Source organism: Perissodus microlepis, chromosome 16, assembly GCF_051167445.1.
Source record: "Perissodus microlepis isolate ML-2025 ecotype Zambia chromosome 16, ASM5116744v1, whole genome shotgun sequence".
In the NCBI taxonomy this organism is placed as follows: Eukaryota; Metazoa; Chordata; class Actinopteri; order Cichliformes; family Cichlidae; genus Perissodus; species Perissodus microlepis.
The window spans coordinates 24,672,306-24,689,850 of NC_140476.1; the positions used below are offsets into that span (position 1 = coordinate 24,672,306).

General features: G+C 41.9%; 1 protein-coding gene across 2 annotated transcripts in view; it reads left to right on the plus strand.

Annotated features, from left to right (window-relative positions):
- ankrd44 (ankyrin repeat domain 44) overlaps positions 1-17,545 on the plus strand; it is a 34,900-nt gene that overhangs the window by 11,836 nt on the left and 5,519 nt on the right. The window contains exons 5-27 of one of the 2 annotated variants that reach the window (XM_084954962.1): positions 2,441-2,641; positions 3,133-3,220; positions 3,429-3,571; positions 4,314-4,526; positions 5,474-5,552; positions 5,644-5,758; positions 5,851-5,933; positions 8,769-8,877; positions 9,332-9,400; positions 9,864-10,004; positions 11,130-11,195; positions 11,848-11,959; positions 12,766-12,837; positions 12,928-13,129; positions 13,962-14,049; positions 14,147-14,264; positions 14,518-14,740; positions 14,913-15,000; positions 15,114-15,197; positions 15,286-15,431; positions 15,519-15,601; positions 15,771-15,853; positions 16,114-16,205. In XM_084954962.1, coding sequence (XP_084811088.1) covers positions 2,441-2,641; positions 3,133-3,220; positions 3,429-3,571; positions 4,314-4,526; positions 5,474-5,552; positions 5,644-5,758; positions 5,851-5,933; positions 8,769-8,877; positions 9,332-9,400; positions 9,864-10,004; positions 11,130-11,195; positions 11,848-11,959; positions 12,766-12,837; positions 12,928-13,129; positions 13,962-14,049; positions 14,147-14,264; positions 14,518-14,740; positions 14,913-15,000; positions 15,114-15,197; positions 15,286-15,431; positions 15,519-15,601; positions 15,771-15,853; positions 16,114-16,205 — 2,698 coding nt within the window. The remainder of the gene's footprint in view (positions 1-2,440; positions 2,642-3,132; positions 3,221-3,428; positions 3,572-4,313; positions 4,527-5,473; positions 5,553-5,643; positions 5,759-5,850; positions 5,934-8,768; positions 8,878-9,331; positions 9,401-9,863; positions 10,005-11,129; positions 11,196-11,847; positions 11,960-12,765; positions 12,838-12,927; positions 13,130-13,961; positions 14,050-14,146; positions 14,265-14,517; positions 14,741-14,912; positions 15,001-15,113; positions 15,198-15,285; positions 15,432-15,518; positions 15,602-15,770; positions 15,854-16,113; positions 16,206-17,545) is intronic. The other variant, XM_084954964.1, reaches the window with a different exon arrangement.

Below are 17,545 nucleotides of genomic sequence, written 5' to 3' on the forward strand. Positions count from 1 at the left end.
TTTGTAAGGAAAAAGCAGAGTTTGTACAATTCTTACAAGGCTGAAAGTCAATGTCTGGAATGAACATCTTAATTCACCAACATAGCCTGAGCTCTCTTTGGCAAGCTTCTGGGGTTGGCTGTAGCTCAGGTGGTAGAGCAGGTCAGGGGTTCGATCCCAGTCTGCTCCAGTCTGCATGCCAAATATCGATGCATCCATCGGAGTATGAATGCATATGAATGTTAGATAGTAAGCACAGGAATGACAAACTCGAGGGCCGGTATCCTGAAGCGTTTCCATGTGTCCCTGCTGCAACACACCTGACACCTAACCCTACTCAAGTATATTTAAATAAAAGTGCAAGTTTTAAAGAAAAAATGTACTTCTAAAAGTACTTTTATTGCACCTTATTCATTCACTCAGGAGCTGCTGTGACATGAATCAAATGGCTGAATTGCCACCTGCAGTCCAGTTCTATAGAGTCTTTCTAATGACCAACTAATATTATTTAGCTGTGTTGCAGCAGGGACACATGGAAAAGTTACAGGACGCCGGCCCTCGAGGAGTTTGACACCAAAAGTACTCAAGTGAATGTACAAGTTGTGTAAAGTGCTTTGAGTACTCAGAGTAGAATAGAATAATCCTTTAATTGTCCCACAAGGGGAAATTTGGTTGTAACAGCAGCCAAGAAGACACATATACAACAAACAGTACACAGGACACGGAACAGAAACATACACAATTTTTCTTACATATTTACATTAAGGATAATGGTTACTATAAACACAGTACAGTACAGTTATAAAATGAAATAAAAATAACTACAGATAAGAGGCAAACCAGGTTGTAGTGCGAATCGGTTAATTAACTTATTGCAGTTACAGCGCAGATGTAAACATCTATGTTTGTTGGGAGCAGTTCTGATTGTACAGTCTGACAGCTGCAGGGAGGAAGGACCTGCGGAAACGCTCCTTCATGCATCGAGGATGCAGCAGTCTGTCACTGAAGGAGCTCTGCAGTTCAGCAACATTTACATGCATGGGGTGGGAGACTCTGTCCATCAGAGATGTTATTTTGGCCAGAGTCCTTCTGTCTCCCACCACCTGCACTGGGTCCAGTGTGCATCCCAGAATAGAGCTGGCCTTCCTGATGAGTTTATCCAACCTCTTCCTCTCAGCTGCCGATAAACTGCTGCTCCAACATACCACACTGTAAAAAAATGACAGATGCCACCACAGAGTCATAGAAGGTCTTTAAAAGCGCTCCCTGGACTCCAAATGACCTCAGCCGCCTCAGCAGGTAGAGTCTGCTCTGACCCTTCCTGTAAAGAGCATCAGTGTTGTGGCTCCAGTCCAGTTTATTATTCAGGTGAACACCCAGGTACCTATAAGAGTCCACTATCTCAATGTCCACTCCCTGGATGTTCACCGGTGTCAGTGTGGTTGGTCTGCGTCTCCGGAAGTCCACCACCATCTCCTTGGTTTTCCCGGCGTTGATCAGCAGGTGGTTCTGCTGACACCAGTCTACAAAGTCCAGAGTCCACTGTCTGTACTCTGAGTCATCCTCACCTGTGATGAGGCCGACTATAGAAGAGTCGTCAGAGAACTTCTGTAGGTGGCAGCGTGGGGAGTTGATGGAGAAGTCTGCAGTGTAGAGGGTGAAGAGAAACGGTGCCAGCACAGTTCCCTGTGGGGCCCCGTACTGCAGACCAGTAGAGTAGAAAAGCGCTATGTAAGAATCGGTCCATTTATCATGTACTTTCTTCTAATTCGATTAACTAGTCCAAGTCTGGTACCCCGAAAGCAAAATATCAGGAAATAAGTTGTGGCTCAAGACTTTTGCACAGCTGTATATACAGAAAATATGTTGCTCAGTTAATGTTAAACAGTCCTAGGACGTGTTACAGGTTTAACTGTGTTCTCACTGATGTGCTGATTACTGAGAATAAATACTGTTATAGGAAAAACAGCATGAAGTATGAGGAAATCCTTAAATGAGGTGAATATACTAAAAAGATTAGAATAAATAATATCTGATAATTTTAATATTAATTATAACATTAGTAAGGCTAATTGTAAAATCATTGATGCCTATGCAGAGCTTCATGTGACATCTCAGTGGGAGTGTCTTCCGTTAAATAACCTAAACTCACATCGTTACAAGAAAACTCTTCATTTATTTGTTTCAAAGCCACTTTAAAAAAATTCCTCCCATTTCAAAGATTAGCACCACTTAGATAGCGCTAGCTAAAGAAAAGAGCTGAAGTAAAAACTGTCTCAGTACGTTAGTCAGGAGGGGATTTACAAAGAGGAAGCTTACCCTGTTTTAATGGCATTACTTTCATTAGTTAAATAATGTTCTGTGATATCAGTTGACTGATCAGTTTATCTGCAGGCTTGGACTGCATTTATTCAGGTGTCACATGATTCATGTATGTGCAAAATTCCAAATTCTTCCTCAGGAGGCTGTTCGAGTCTTGATCCGCCACTCTGCTGACGTGAACGCGCGGGACAAGAACTGGCAGACGCCGCTGCATGTCGCTGCAGCGAATAACGCGCTGCGATGCGCTGAAATCATCATCCCACTGCTGAGCAGCGTCAACGTGTCAGATCGTGGTGGACGCACTGCTCTCCACCACGCTGCCCTCAACGGCCACACTGAGGTAAAGCAGCCTGGAGCCGTCTTTTTAAGCACTGGAAGTAAATGATCAGCACGTTAGCTGCAGAGTGGGGCCGCATTCGGTTGCACTTCACACTGCAGTTCACAAATAAACAGGCTGTGACGTAACCGTCCTTTGTGCTGTTCTGGTTGAATAGCTTGGTTGAAGGAAACAGGTGGGCGAGTGCAGCTGTGTCACTGGGATTATTAAGTGGGCTGTGCATTTTGAAGCACTCCTCATCTTAGACAGAATCATTTACCAGCGTGCCAGATCTAAAATTAACAATGAGAGGCGGCAGATTTGTGGAGCGGAGCTGAATGGACGCTGCCTTCATTTCTGCTCGATAGGCCCTCCGGTGTGTTTATGCGGCGACTGGGCTGAGAGATGAGATGGATTTACAATGCTGTTATAAAAAGACCCGCCCACTCACACATCCTGTTGCGCACACCTCCCTCTAATATTTCCTTCTCATGTCCTTTCTGTTTATTTGTTAGATGGTAAACCTTCTCCTCACTAAAGGAGCCAACATCAATGCCTTTGATAAAAAGGATGGCCGAGCTCTGCACTGGGCAGCTTTCATGGGTAAGAGACAGAACTGAAGGTTGTTAAGCACATGTCACAGAGATAAAGGAAATAGAAAACCAGTCCAAACATAACAAAAACTTACCAACAAAAACATAACAACAACCTCTAAGGTCTACAAAGACATCAGCGGTTCGTCAGAGCAGTGCTTCAGTGAAAAGGACGACCAATCAGCTGAGTGTCAGTGTTTCTTATAATCCCCCTTTAGGTCACTTGGATGTGGTGTGCCTGCTGGTAAACAAAGGCGCAGAGATCAGCTGCAAAGACAAACGAGGATACACTCCGCTTCACACGGCAGCCTCCAGTGGACAGATTGCCGTCGTCAAACACCTGCTCAACCTGTCTGTTGAGGTCAGGACACATACACCCACGTAAACACACGCTTTTGTCCCTAATTTTCAAACAGTCCACATTGCAAACAAAAATACATTCAGAAGTTTACTTTCACTTCGAGTGCTTCGAGTGATCCCTCACAGTAGAGAGGATGTTGTGGAGAGTAGTTAGATCCCACTCCAGCTTTTCAAAATGCCATCACTGTACCTCTGCTGTTTCAATGTGAAAACTACCACTAACTAAATAAAAGAGGGAAAAAAAGGATACATAGAGTCAGATTTTCCTTGAATCTAAAAAGAAATCCTCAAAACATTCCTTCTGCGTGTCACTCATACGCCTGATTGTTTACTTCAGAATACCCTACAGAGATAGACAGACAGTCTCTTCTTGAGTGAACAGACCAATCCTAACATGACCAGCATTCATTGCATCGTTCACAAGTTAGAGCCAACTCATTCTTATATACCTCAGAAATCTGCTGCTGACCTCAGTAAGTGAGTCATTTCGTTCACTTCTTTTAGCTAGCATATAGCATAAGCATACAGTCTATTACTTTTATCTAAACATAAACTATTATCTAACCCAAATATACCTTAAATATTTTTACTAGCTTTATTGCTTTTTAATGGATTTATAACTGATTTGACACGTACTAGTCAAGTTGAGCTGATTGTGCCGTTTTCCCTTTGCACCTTGAAAGAGACGCCCTGTCATTCATGTTTACCTAGTCTTTATATGTTTCTGTTTTCTCTGACCACAGATAGATGAGCCCAATGCATTTGGAAACACGCCTCTCCACGTGGCCTGTTTCAATGGTCAGGACGCTGTTGTCAGTGAGCTGATTGATTATGGGGCCAATGTCAGCCAGGCCAACAACAAAGGCTTCACCCCGCTGCACTTTGCTGCTGCCTCCACACACGGAGCGCTCTGCCTGGAGTTCCTGGTCAACAATGGGGCCGATGTCAATGTACAGGTACAGAGAAATATAGTTACTGGCAAGACTGGATCCCAGCTATTATTGTATATCGAGGGTAATGGTGATGTTTATTTTTATTTTTATGGAATAAAAAAATACAGACTTAAGTTTAGACACATTAAGAGGTGTTTTAGTATTCTGTGGTAAACGAGTGCTGCTGCAATTGAACCTGAAGTTTCTGTGTCGACAGTTCGAGTAGTTCAGCTCAGTTCAATTTCATTTTATCTATACAACGCCAAATCACAACGACAGTCGCCTCAAGGCGCTTTATATGGTAAGGTAGACCCTACAATAATATGTACAGAGAAAAACCCAACAATCATATGACCCCCTATGAGCAAGCACTTTGGCGAAAGTGGGAAGGAAAAACTCCCTTTTAACAGGAAGAAACCTCCGGCAGAAGCAGGCTCACGGAGGGGCGGGGCCATCTGCTGCGACCGGTTGGGGTGAGAGAAGGAAGACAGGATAAAGACATGCTGTGGACATGCTAGTTGGTACAACATGCTAAATGCTAAAGCTAAAAACTTTTTTTAGTCAATATTTTGGGCTTTCTTGAAAGTGATTTTAAAGTGTTGAAATAAATGAACAGTGGCTATTTGCCAATTAATTAAATTTTGCAAAGTAAAGCAGAGACAGGAGAAATACCCTTCAGTTATCTTATGAGTGCTGATGTTGCATAATTTGTCCACCAAAGGCAACAGAGAAGTTGCAGAATGATAAATATTACCAGGATTCTAGAATGTCGAATGAGAGGATTACGAAATGTAAAAATATTCTAGAAAATACTGAATGTGACCGAAAGAACACCGTCTCCAGAGTCGAGCACAGAAGTGGCAACATTACGCTTTGGGGGTGTTTTTCTGCTAAGGGTGCTCATTAAAAAACACTGAAGTCTGAAGTCCGTGTTTCATTCTAAACCTTTTTTTCTTCTCTATCCACGTTAGAGTCGGGATGGAAAGAGTCCTCTCCACATGACTGCGGTTCACGGACGGTTCACTCGTTCCCAGACCCTCATCCAGAACGGTGAGACTTCTTTATGCTTGTGTTTGTCTCGCGGTGTCTTAAAGCTGCCTTAACTCCACAGGGTCATTATTTTTTTCGCGTTTTGTTTTAGGAGGAGAGATCGACAGTGTGGACAAGGATGGCAACACTCCCCTTCACATTGCTGCTCGCTATGGCCACGAGCTCCTCATCAACACGCTTATCACCAGCGGAGCCGACTGCACCAGGTTTGTTTGTTTATTTGTTGACTTGTTGAGAATTTTATTGGTTACAATGACGTGTTATGCAAATAAAGAGATACCCATGTCTTTCTCCAAAGGCGAGGAGTCCACGGGATGTTTCCTCTTCACCTGGCTGCCTTGAATGCGCACTCTGACTGCTGCCGGAAGCTGCTGTCGTCAGGTAGCTAACTGGGAAATGGTGCATGATGGATTTAGTTAAACTTAGCTTTGCCTTATTTTCTACCCTGTAGTGCTACAGTTTCAAAGTTAGTCAAAGGTTGAAATAAAGTAAATGTTTGTAAATGCGAAAAGTTGAGAATGAGGCAATGTAGAAGCTCAAATTGATACCATAAGTGTGTCTAATAATAATCTCGGACGAGTTTGACCTCAATGTCAGAGGCCATGTTTTCTGAACATTTTCTGAATGCAATAACACAAGAAGGAAGTCAGCTAGTATTCTGAAATTGATACCTGAGTGGTGACCTCAGTGATTGCCAGTATTTTCTAACATTAGTAACAAAATTTTCTGATTTAAAATTCAAAATTCTGATATATCGTCCTATGATGTTTCTCGTCTTATTGAGACGTACAAAACATAAAAAGATCTCTCTAATATTTGTCTGCCTGACCTGATACGATCAGCTGGCTGTTGTGTTTGTGGGACTTCAAACAGGTGTGGGCAACATGTGGCACATCCTCTGGTGGACAAACTATCCAACTTCAACACTCATAAGTTCCCTGAAGAAGGTTTCTCCCATCTCTTATTTATTAAAAAAAATAAATGCAGACATTGATAGATTGACATATAGCTAACATCAGCGGATACATTGGTTGGTCTTTAGCCTGCACTACATGGTCCTTTTTTTCCTGGTGTCACAGGAAGCATTCTTCATATGTACTCGTCAGCTACATCACAGCGTGTCCACAGAGAACAGGAAGTCGAGTTCACAAGCACAGAGAGTAGCTGCTCAGCAAGCGCCTACAGAGCGGAGGAGGGTGAACTGGTTGTTTCTGAAAAAAAATAATAACTAGCTAGCAACAGCTGATGAAAAATGCATGAATGGATGCTATTTTCATTAACAGCATTTTGAGTCAATCAAACACAAACAGTGTTTTATGTGCTTTTGTCTAAAAAAGTGAAATTATTTGCTATTGTTTGTTGTTCCAAGAACGCTGAGTCAGCATTTCTACGTATGTGCACGTTGCCCTCAGTGTGCTGACTGAGGACTTCTGTTGTCTTAATTTCATCTTGGAGTGTAACTTAAGTGAGCGTTGAGTCCAGCTGTTGTTCTGCACAGGCACGTTCAGCTCCAGCCAAATTCAGGTCACAATGCTCCTGAAAAGACAAGGCCTCAGTCTCATTACTCATTTTCCCTCCGGACACAGTGCATCCCTGTGAATTCTCCTCTATCAGCAGTTATCTTGTTTACATCAGAAAGTTTCCGTGTTGCTTTATATCTATATGTCTATAGATGAACAATCAGAGTAATCTGCTGGTTGTGCTGTAAAATAATTTTCTTCTCATATCATCTGCTAAACTTTTTTTTCTGAAAACAGACGAAGAAACTTTGCATTAAACAAAAGTTGGGAAAAGACCCGACTTCTTCGTGCTTCCAGTTAACTTGATGATTTAACAAGGCGCCAGCGCTTGTGTGTGGATGAAACTGGGCTCCTCACATGGCTCTGCTAAGCTGCTGTAGCGAACAACAAAGAAGTCATTTACATGTGTTTGTGTGTTGTGCAGCTGCAGTACTGGGTTTGGTCAGGAATGCTGTGTTTGCTGCACCCACAGCTAAATCTTGGATTTCAAAATCCTTCATACCTTGGATCTCAAGAGTGATTTCCTGTCAGCTATGCAATTGTAGGTCTAACTCTGATAATCATGTGGATGTGAAAGAAAGCGTACACGTGTACGTGCAGCCTGTGCCAATCTGAGCCTGGACTCAGTAAGACTTATAATTCAGTGCTATAGAAACAGCCCATTACAAGTTTCAAATATTCTTTAAAGGCCTTTTTGTTCATTTCCACAATTTCTTTAAAATTATGACTTTGCATGGCTTGTTTTGTCTAAAGAATAGCATTAAAACGAGCAGTTCGGAGGAGAAACTGAAAATGATCATATTTAAGAAGCTAAACTGAGTAAATGTTTCAGGATGGAAAGAAATGTGCACGACTTTAGCACGAGTCCACCAGTTTTAGAGAAAATGCCTTCTCGGAAATGCATCCAAAAATTTACTAGTAATTTCTCCTCCAGGAATAATAACTAGGTTACTCCAAAAAACGTAGTTGTGAGCAGTTTCATGGTGGACGCCATCTTTACTGGGTGACTTTGGTGTTTTCATGGTGCCGTGGTGACTTTAGCACGGGGTGGTGTGCCAAAATAAATCCCAGTTCCTACATGAAACTACTAAGTAATCACAATGTTTCAAAAAAGAAATGACTGTTGAGTTTTGTTCAGTTTTTGTGGTGCTTACTTCATTCCATTATATTTAATGCAAAGGCAGAATATGTCTATAGATGAACAATCAGAGTAATCTGCTGGATTATTAGCAGACAAAAGGTGAATCCTATAAATGTAAACGAGCTTTACCTCTAAATAAATGTACGTTTCCTCTGATTAAAACGTCCCATGTAAACATTGCAGAACCATAATAATGGATTAATTTGATGATGACTTTTATTTATCTGCGTATCTGTAAAAATCCTAATCATCCTACAGTGTCAAACGTCCATTTAATTCAAGCTGTGTTGTGTTGCGCCGTTTGCCTTGTTGCACTTTATCCTGTGAGACTGTCTGAATGTGTCTCTGACCTGAAGATAAGATGTGTGGCTCTCTCTGTGTGTCACCTGTCCTTGTATTTTCCTCTATGTGCATGATCGTCTGTGTAACCCTCGTTTCCCCACCTGTCACACTAACCCCTGTCTCCCTCTCCACCTCCTTCTCTTCCTCTCTCTCTGTAATGGCTTCTGCTGTCTTGTTTGGCCCTCCTTCGTTTCCCTGCGCTGCTCCCATCAGGTCGGAGGTTTAGCATAATGTGTAACGACTCGGTCCTGTCTGCAGGCTTTCAGATAGACACTCCAGATACGCTGGGGAGGACCTGCCTCCACGCTGCTGCTGCCGGAGGGTGAGTCCATTACTTTCCAGATATGAGAATATAGTCAGTGCAGCAAAGGTCTGAGGAGAAATTGCCAGGTGGAACAAATATGATAAAATCTTCCAGAAATGGAAAATCATTTGTGTTCTGACATCAGCCAGGACATGATAACATTAGCTGCTGTGGTAACGGAATAAAACCAGTGCCTGTGTTAGCCTCGGCATGATGGTCTAAATATGAGAACAAGTCATGGTGTTAATGGCATTAATTTGATTATGTTTTATTTATTGATTATGTTAAGACCTTACAACAATCACATGGCCCCCTATGGGCAGGAGCCTCTGCGAGAACCTGGCTCAGCAGTTCAGTGTTATACTGCATGTTTTTCAGTAACCAAACATTTTTCTTTTGCCTAAGGATCATAAATCCTTCACCTGTAAGCGTCATTTTGAGTAATAACTGCCGTCTCTGTGTTTTTGTGCAGTAATGTGGATTGTGTCAAGTTGCTCCTGAGCAGTGGAGGAGACCACAACAGGAGAGATAAGTGTGGCAGGTACTTCATGTTGCTGTGTGGAGAACAGTTTTCTAAACTTTTTAAGAAACGTCAAAATAAAAAGGAAAGAAAAAAAGCAGATTGGTCTTCAAATTCTTGTGTATGGTATATTTTATTCTATTTTATTCTATTGTATATAGTATTTTATTTTATTCTATTCTGTACAGTTGTGTACTGTATTTATTCTTATTATATTCTAATTTTTGATACATAACTTTTGCACTGTCCACTTCCTGCTGTGACAAAACAAATTTCCCATGTGTGGGACTAATAAAGGTTATCTTATCTTATCTTATCTTATCTTATCTTATCTTATCTTATCTTATCTTATCTTATCTTATCTTATCTTATCTTATCTTATCTTATCTTATCTTATCTTATCTTATCTTAAATGTTTCCCTTTGATTGCATTTTGAATGAAGTTACTTTTGTTGTCTTCATTTGAATTTCTCTCACTTCCCAGGACTCCTCTTCACTATGCGGCTGCCAGCCGTCACTATCAGTGTCTGGAGACTCTGTTGGCATGTGGCACTGCCATAAATGCCACAGACCAGTGGGGGCGCTCCGCCCTGCACTATGCTGCTGCCTCAGATCTGGATAGAAGGTGAGCAAGCATTCAAAAACTTTACATAAAGCTGCAGCCACTTCTTTCTTTTTTCTTCTTTTTTCTTCTTACATGCTGAACTTGGTCAAGTTGTTGGCATTTTCAATCCAAAGTTATCTAATTATATTTATATTCATATTATTTTTTTATTTCGGTTTGATTTTGAGTTTAAGACTAAAATGCTGTGTTGTAGACAGTTCCTTGGGGGACTATGTGACTCTCTTGTTGCTTCACTCTGTTTATTAGCTGGTCTGATCTTTGTACTGAGCACACTGTGGCTTTTAAAACAGCAGAATGCTCCTTTGAGAGCCTGAGTTTGCAGCTGGATGTACTGCTAAAATAAAGCTTCAGGCGATGATCCTTTTTTCACATTGTATTCACACATTTCTTTAAAGTATTGCATTGACATTAAACCATCTTCACTACATCTGGTTTAAAAGTTAATTTAACATTTAAAAGAGAAGGCCAACTAGTTTAAAATGAGCACTTTGGCTAATACTGTCACGGTAACGCTGAAGAAATAAATGCACCAATACAAGCATTCAAAGACACTGCATGCATTTGTGTAGAAACAGTATACGTCTGGTTACTATATTACAATGATAAATACTAATGCTGATCAGTGTATAAGCAGCATTTCACTGTTGGGTTTCCACAAGGTGGAAGAAGTTATCAGTGCATCTCAGTAGATGTGTTGAGCAGAGTCCTCCACTCCACGTTTACCTCAGTCACAAAAATGAGTGGAGACAGACGTTAACAGGTTATCGAGCGCCTGGCTGGGAGCTGAGCTGAGCTCTTCACACCCCCTCCATGGTGCATCACAAATCTGGCTAGCTGTCCTATGTTACCACATAAAGAAACCTGCTGAGCCATACCTACTGTTTCCATGGTAACCAGAGGTGATGCTGTCACTGAGTCATGCATGGTCTGCAGGTTTACGTTCAGTATTAGTTCAGTTAGCGTGTTAGCAGTGGCAGGTGATGATGCACATAGTTAAATAGGCTGTTTTGTTTTTGTTTTGTTAATGCATGTTGTATGTATGTAGTATATTGATACTTAATGTCATCCTATCTCTACGCCCATCTGATTTTTACCCTGATCCTCTGTTTGTCTCCTCCCTCATAGACGTCGTGTTGCTCTGGAGCCAGAGAGTGAAGGCGTTCAGGCAGAAAGGGAGAAGGAGGCAGCACTGTGAGTGGGAACAAAATCTACTGAAATTTGACCAAAGCTATGCACAAATCTACAATACATGCCAAAAACTGAAAGGTAGAACCGCATCTGTTTAAATGAAATTGTAAACAACAAAAACGACATTTTTGAGACATCTCCAAAAAGAGATGAAATAGACTGAATACTTAGATAAAAAAAACTGATTCACTGAAGGTAATGAATAAATGATTAGCATATAGTAGTATAGAAAATTAATAAATTCTATTACTATGTAGCCAAATGTGATTAGCTTAAAGAAATAAATCTATCAAAATATATCAAAGTAAATAGTAATGTTAAAAAATGGAACAGGAAATATAACAGGTGATTTTCACAGTCTTCTCAAAGTTTATTAATGAAAAAAAAAAAAAAAAAAGGAAAAAAAAAGAAAACAAATTGGATAAATAAAAAATTAAAGAACAAATGGCGATAAAAGACTATAATAAAACACAAAGTCTATAGCATACATGTGTGAAGTGTAACTGACATTTAGCTCCAGTCAAGACTCACCACTATACATTTAAAACACATAAAACATTTAAAACGGTGTTATCTTGATGTCATAAGCGTGTGTGCTTTAAGCATGTTCTCTGTGGTTCGAGCTGCCTTCTGAAATTACATGTTTGTGTTGCAGATGTTTGGAGTTCCTGCTTCAGAGCGGTGCTACGGCCTCACTGAAAGACAAACAGGGTTACAACCCTGTCCACTACGCCGCAGCCTATGGACACAGGCACTGTCTAGAACTGGTCAGTTTACACAAACGTGTGACACATAGCACACCTTAGCCCCTTACCCCAGTGTGCCAGGGCTATTAATGGGGAAAGAGTAGCATCAGCTAGGGATAGACCGGTGGTCACCGTAGCCTCTGAGAGTCACTGAAAATTTGCTTTATGTTGTCCCCGCTCTCTGCCCCCCTTTCCTAGCTCTCTCAGTCCCCGAAACAAATCTGACATAGTATTAGCTAGCTGACAGTAACAGGTAAGCTAACAGCTAGCTAAATGTAAGTTAGCTTGTTACAATTTGCCAACAAACTAATTGTCTTTGAAAAAGTAGCAGGCTAAAAACAACAAATTTACTGATTAGTTAATATAATTTGCTAAAAACAGCTGACTAAAAACAATGGTTTAAATGGGTAGCAAAAGTATAAAAAGGTAATGGTCAGTAATGAAGTCATTTTGATTGGACCCTATTTCTGAACCCTGACTGAATCAAACTGCCTTCACTCTGCACAAACAGGATGTCTCCAGACTAAAGTCCTCACACAGATGCTCACACTCCTGTCACATGTTGTTGAAGCCTTACTGAGGAAATGCTTGTACTGTTGGGGAGTGTCTGGAGGGAATTTCTTTCTCTGCTGGCCTATCATGGCCTATCACTTTTTCACCACATGCCAGAAATCTGGGTGTTTTAAGTTAGAGCATCAAGTCTTTTATGTAACAAACAAACAAAAAAGAGCTCTGAGTAAATCCCTGAAAAACAGAGTGACTTAAATTTGATAAAGCACATGAACAGACTGTGACTGTGTTCACGTTGGTTTTGTTTTGACCTCCAGCTGCTGGACAGAGATGGCGGTCACCAAGACGACTCTGAATCTCCACATGCCAGGAGCCCGCTGCACCTCGCTGTCAGTATTAAACGGATAAAAGGATTTGTAGTAGGTTATCCTATTTTTTTTTTTAAATTTACATTTTTAAACAGTAATTTCTCTCTTCAGGCGTACCATGGCCATGCTCAGGCCCTGGAGGTGCTGCTGCAGGGGGAGAGAGAGGTAGACCAGGGGGACGAGATGGGGAGGACAGCTCTGGCGCTGGCTGCTCTCCGTGGTCACTCTGACTGCGTTCACACCCTCCTCAGCCAGGGAGCATCGCCACGCACTACTGATAAGCAGTATGGACGCACCCCGGTGCACCTTGCAGGTGAGCTTAGAAACATGGAAGCATGCAATTTGGCAATTTGTAGAAAAACAGGAAACAGAAATAAGATAGCTGGTCTGGGAGACTGAATTTTCAAAACAAGAGCAAGGATGTTGTTATTTTGTTCCAAAAGATAAAAAAATTATTCAAAAATATAATTTCTATATGTGAAAAATTGTAGTGAAATCAGCATATGGTCGGTGTATGTAACACTTTAATCCTTCTGCCAAAGCTTTTTTAAACTGGACTGTGAAACTACAAACAGCTGATTACCAAACCCTGGGATGGTTGTTTATTTAGATGGAAATCCAAGTATAAGATGTGTTATTTATGTGGAAAATCTTTACACTAAACATCAGCATTGGGTCTCTTATGTCTGAAATTGCTTTGGCCTCTTCCTCCAGCCTTAACTCATTACTTCAGAATCATGGGAAACACTTGTTTTTCGTGCACCTCTGGGCAGGATTCTTTAGTGTATCAAAGGTCATCTTAGTTATTGTGTCCTCTTATTCCAGCAATGTGAGCATCATCTGAACATACTTGAGATGCCTAACCTTTGGACTGAATGTAGCTCTTTGTAGCTTCAGATATTTGCAGTCTTAGAATGGAAGAGTCCTTATTGTTCATTTGAAGCACATGTATGTGCCGCTCACGAGCCTGGGTTGCCGATAACTACACTTCAGATGAACTAAATTTAGAGTTTGTTCCCCATGTGGCTGAAAAAACAGGTGGTTAAATACTTTTTTTCTACTGTGGTGACAGAAGTCATCACAACCTTTGTGTCACAGAGCTGATTTGTACGTTTGTGACACCTTTTGTTTCGTTCTCTTTGCAGTGATGAATGGTCATACTACATGTGTGCGCCTCCTGCTGGATGAATCGGATAATTCAGACCTCGTGGATGTTGCTGACTCTCAGGGACAGTGAGTGACCCTCGCTCCCGCCCCCACACATCCTGTTTGCTTCGTGCGATTTGTCCCTTTCCGTTTTCCCTCTTAAATATGTCGTCCTCGTCTGCAGGACTCCTCTGATGCTCGCGGTGGCCGGAGGTCACGTCGACGCCGTGTCGCTGCTGCTGGAAAGGGAAGCCAATGTCAATGTGGCCGATAACCACGGCCTCACAGCGCTGCACCTTGGGGTGAGCGCGGAACTTGTGTTTGTGTGGATTTAGTGCAGTCTTTATTTATAATTTCTTTCATTTGTGACAAAAAAGAAGCAATAAGTTTTATATTAGGGCCTATTAGACTGATGACTCCCATTAACATTTTTAGGAGGGACCTTCTTGGAAATGTGCTTTATTCATTAGAAGACTTGTAAAAAGAGACAAACAGGAAATGTTCTTTCAGATTTGTATTATAGATTCTTATATAGCTTCTGCTCTGTTGTCTCAGCTGCTGTGTGGTCAGGAGGAGTGCATCCAGTGTCTGCTGGAGCAGGAGGCTTCGGTTTTGCTCGGCGACTCGCGCGGTCGTACAGCCATCCACTTGGCCGCTGCCCGAGGCCACGCTTCCTGGCTGAGTGAGCTGTTGAGCATCGCCTGCTCTGAGGCGCCATCCTTGCCCCCGCTGAGAGACCACAGCGGGTACACACCGCTGCACTGGGCCTGTTATTATGGTTAGTGGCACCTGCAGACACGTTTTTAAATTTAAAAAAAATTTAAATTCAGTTCAAAACAGACAATCCTTTGTGAGCAGCACTTGGTGATAGTGGGGAGGAAGAACTCCCATTTAACAGGAAGAGACCTCCAGTTAGGAAACTTTTCCCTAAAGTGTGTGTTTGTGTGTAGGTCATGAAGGGTGTGTGGAGGTCCTGCTAGAACAGAAAGGCTGCCGCTGTATTGATGGGAACCCCTTCACCCCTCTTCACTGCGCTGTGTAAGTCACACTGATATCCCAGAGTCATCTTTTTTGCTACTGGAATAGTGTTTTTCCTGCTTTTCAGAGGCCGATTTCAGTCGTTGAACTCCTGTTTGTGTTTTGTATTTCAGAACCAATGATCACGAGCCATGTGCATCGCTGTTGCTGGAGGCGATGGGTTCAGACATCGCTGGCTGCTGCGATGCTAAGAGCAGGTAAGAAGCGAGTGTGGACATGTCGCCAGCGCAGCTCCTTCCACGCTGCCGAGCACCATTTGTTCTCATTCCATCCTCTCTCTTCCAGGACTCCTCTTCATGCTGCAGCATTTGCCGGTCATGTCGATTGTGTCCAGTTGCTCCTTTCCCACGATGCACCTGTGGACATTGCAGAACAGTCGGGTCGCACTGCGCTGATGATGGCGGCTCAGAGGGGCAGGGTCGGGGCTCTTGGTACGGAGTTGTTTTACATGTGCTTATGTTCAGAAAATGAGCAGTGATTTTGTTTTTTATACATGCTCTGTATTCTGTCTCGTACAGAGGTGCTGTTGACCAGCGCCAGTGCCAACCTCAGTCTGACTGACAAGGACGGCAACACCGCCCTGCACCTGGCTTGCAGTAATGTACGTGTCTACAAGGGGGCACCACACTCCAGCATTAGTGTTTGGCCCAGTTTTGTGGGACCTTTGTTTACCTGTTTTACTGAAAGGAAGGCTCACAGATGAGACCTCAGTGCTGTTTACTTATGCAGAACTCTGGAGGACTTTTTAACTTGAGTCCTTCTTCTTCCAGGGGAAGGAAGACTGTGTGTTGCTGATCCTCGAGAAGCTGTCTGACACTGCGCTCATTAATGCCACGAATGCAGCGCTGCAAACGTGAGTGTGAAAATACTTTGGCCATCATGTCTGTACATATAGGAAACACATGTGTCACTGTAAACAAGAGCTTTTGAAATGATGTATGTAAAGATTTGGTCCAGGATCAGTCCAAGTAAAATAAATAAAATTCGTTTTTCAGATACTGTGAACATTTTATTAAAGGAATTTGAAAACCTGTTTCACTAGAGGTGATGTAGTTCAGTTAAACAAGAGTACTTGTGTAACCATGAGTGACATTATGTGTAACTTTCTGTCAGTCCTCTGCACCTGGCGGCTCGTAGCGGTCTGAAGCAGGTGGTCCAGGAGCTGCTGTCCAGAGGAGCCAACGTTCAGACGGTGGATGAGAACGGTACGGTAAACTCAGTACTTATCAGGGCCTGACTGCACACCTGCATGAATGTCTTCCTTCTCTCAGCATGGACTCAGCTTGTCTACTGAAAAGCTTTAACGCTGTTTTCCACGTTTGCTGCAGACAAAACAGTTTTTAAAAGGGTTACCACTCGTTGTAGAGTTAGGTGAGTTTTATAGAGTGCAAGAAGGGTTTTCAAGTGAATTTGGGGTTTGTTACATAGCAACAGACAGACAAAGATGGGTATAGAAAGCAGGCCTGTTACTGTTCGAGGTCGGCACAATAACTAGTCCACCCATATCTAGGAAAACGTAATGATAAAAGTAAATCTTTGATGGAGTGATATTTTTTGGCTTTTATTTGATGGCAGGAAATGAAAGAAGAGCATGAATTGACATAAGATTTAGAAATTGATACTACAGGTGTATCTACTAAAAATCACAAGTTCAAATCTGAGCTCTACGGGAAGATCAGAGGCCAAGTTTTCTGAAAATCATGCGAATGCGATACATAGGACTGTGATACCACAGGTGTTTGATACCAGGAGACTGGGGGCCAGTAGTTTTTATATGAAGCTGTGGAAACCCGGATTAAAGCTGTTCATGTGTTTTTTGTGAGCTTTCTTTGTTCTTTGTTCTTTGTTTTGTTGGATATAGATCAATTTAAACCTGAAAAGTCCATAATTGATTAGCTTAGATCAGCAATACTGGATGAAGTACTTTTGTATATATGCAGTTACTGGAGTTTTAGATTAAGTTGTAACCCCATTTCTTTTCACTACTATGGGCTAAGGATTTGTTTTATCAAGGGTAATTGTAAGAACAAAAATAGTTAAGCTATAAAAACAAAAGATTCATTTTCACAGAATATAATAATACACGCTGTTCGTAGAGCTACACGTGGACAGCTTTTAGCTAATGTCACTGAAAAAACAGTGTCTCCATACCCTGAATGAATAAAATTGTATTTATATTAGGGCTGTGCGATATGACCAAAATCTCATATCCCGATATGAGACATCTATCGTCCCGATAACGATATAAATCACAAAATTTAACATTTTCTGTAAATTCTGTGAATCTCGGGCAGCTCGACTTGCGTGAAGTGTTTCCAGCTGGGCGTCGTGTACCTGGAGTCGAGTGTTTTAACCAATACGTGAAACGATACATTTTTAGACATAAGTTGTAACGGCCGCCGTTTCCTTTGTATTTATTACACAGCGTGCTGCGGGGAAAAGCCTGTTCTAACGTTTTAGGCTAAGGTTTATTTTTTAGCACCTGACGGCTCTTTTTTGCTTCTCATCCGTAAACACTCTGCATACTCTTCACGTGATTCAGTTT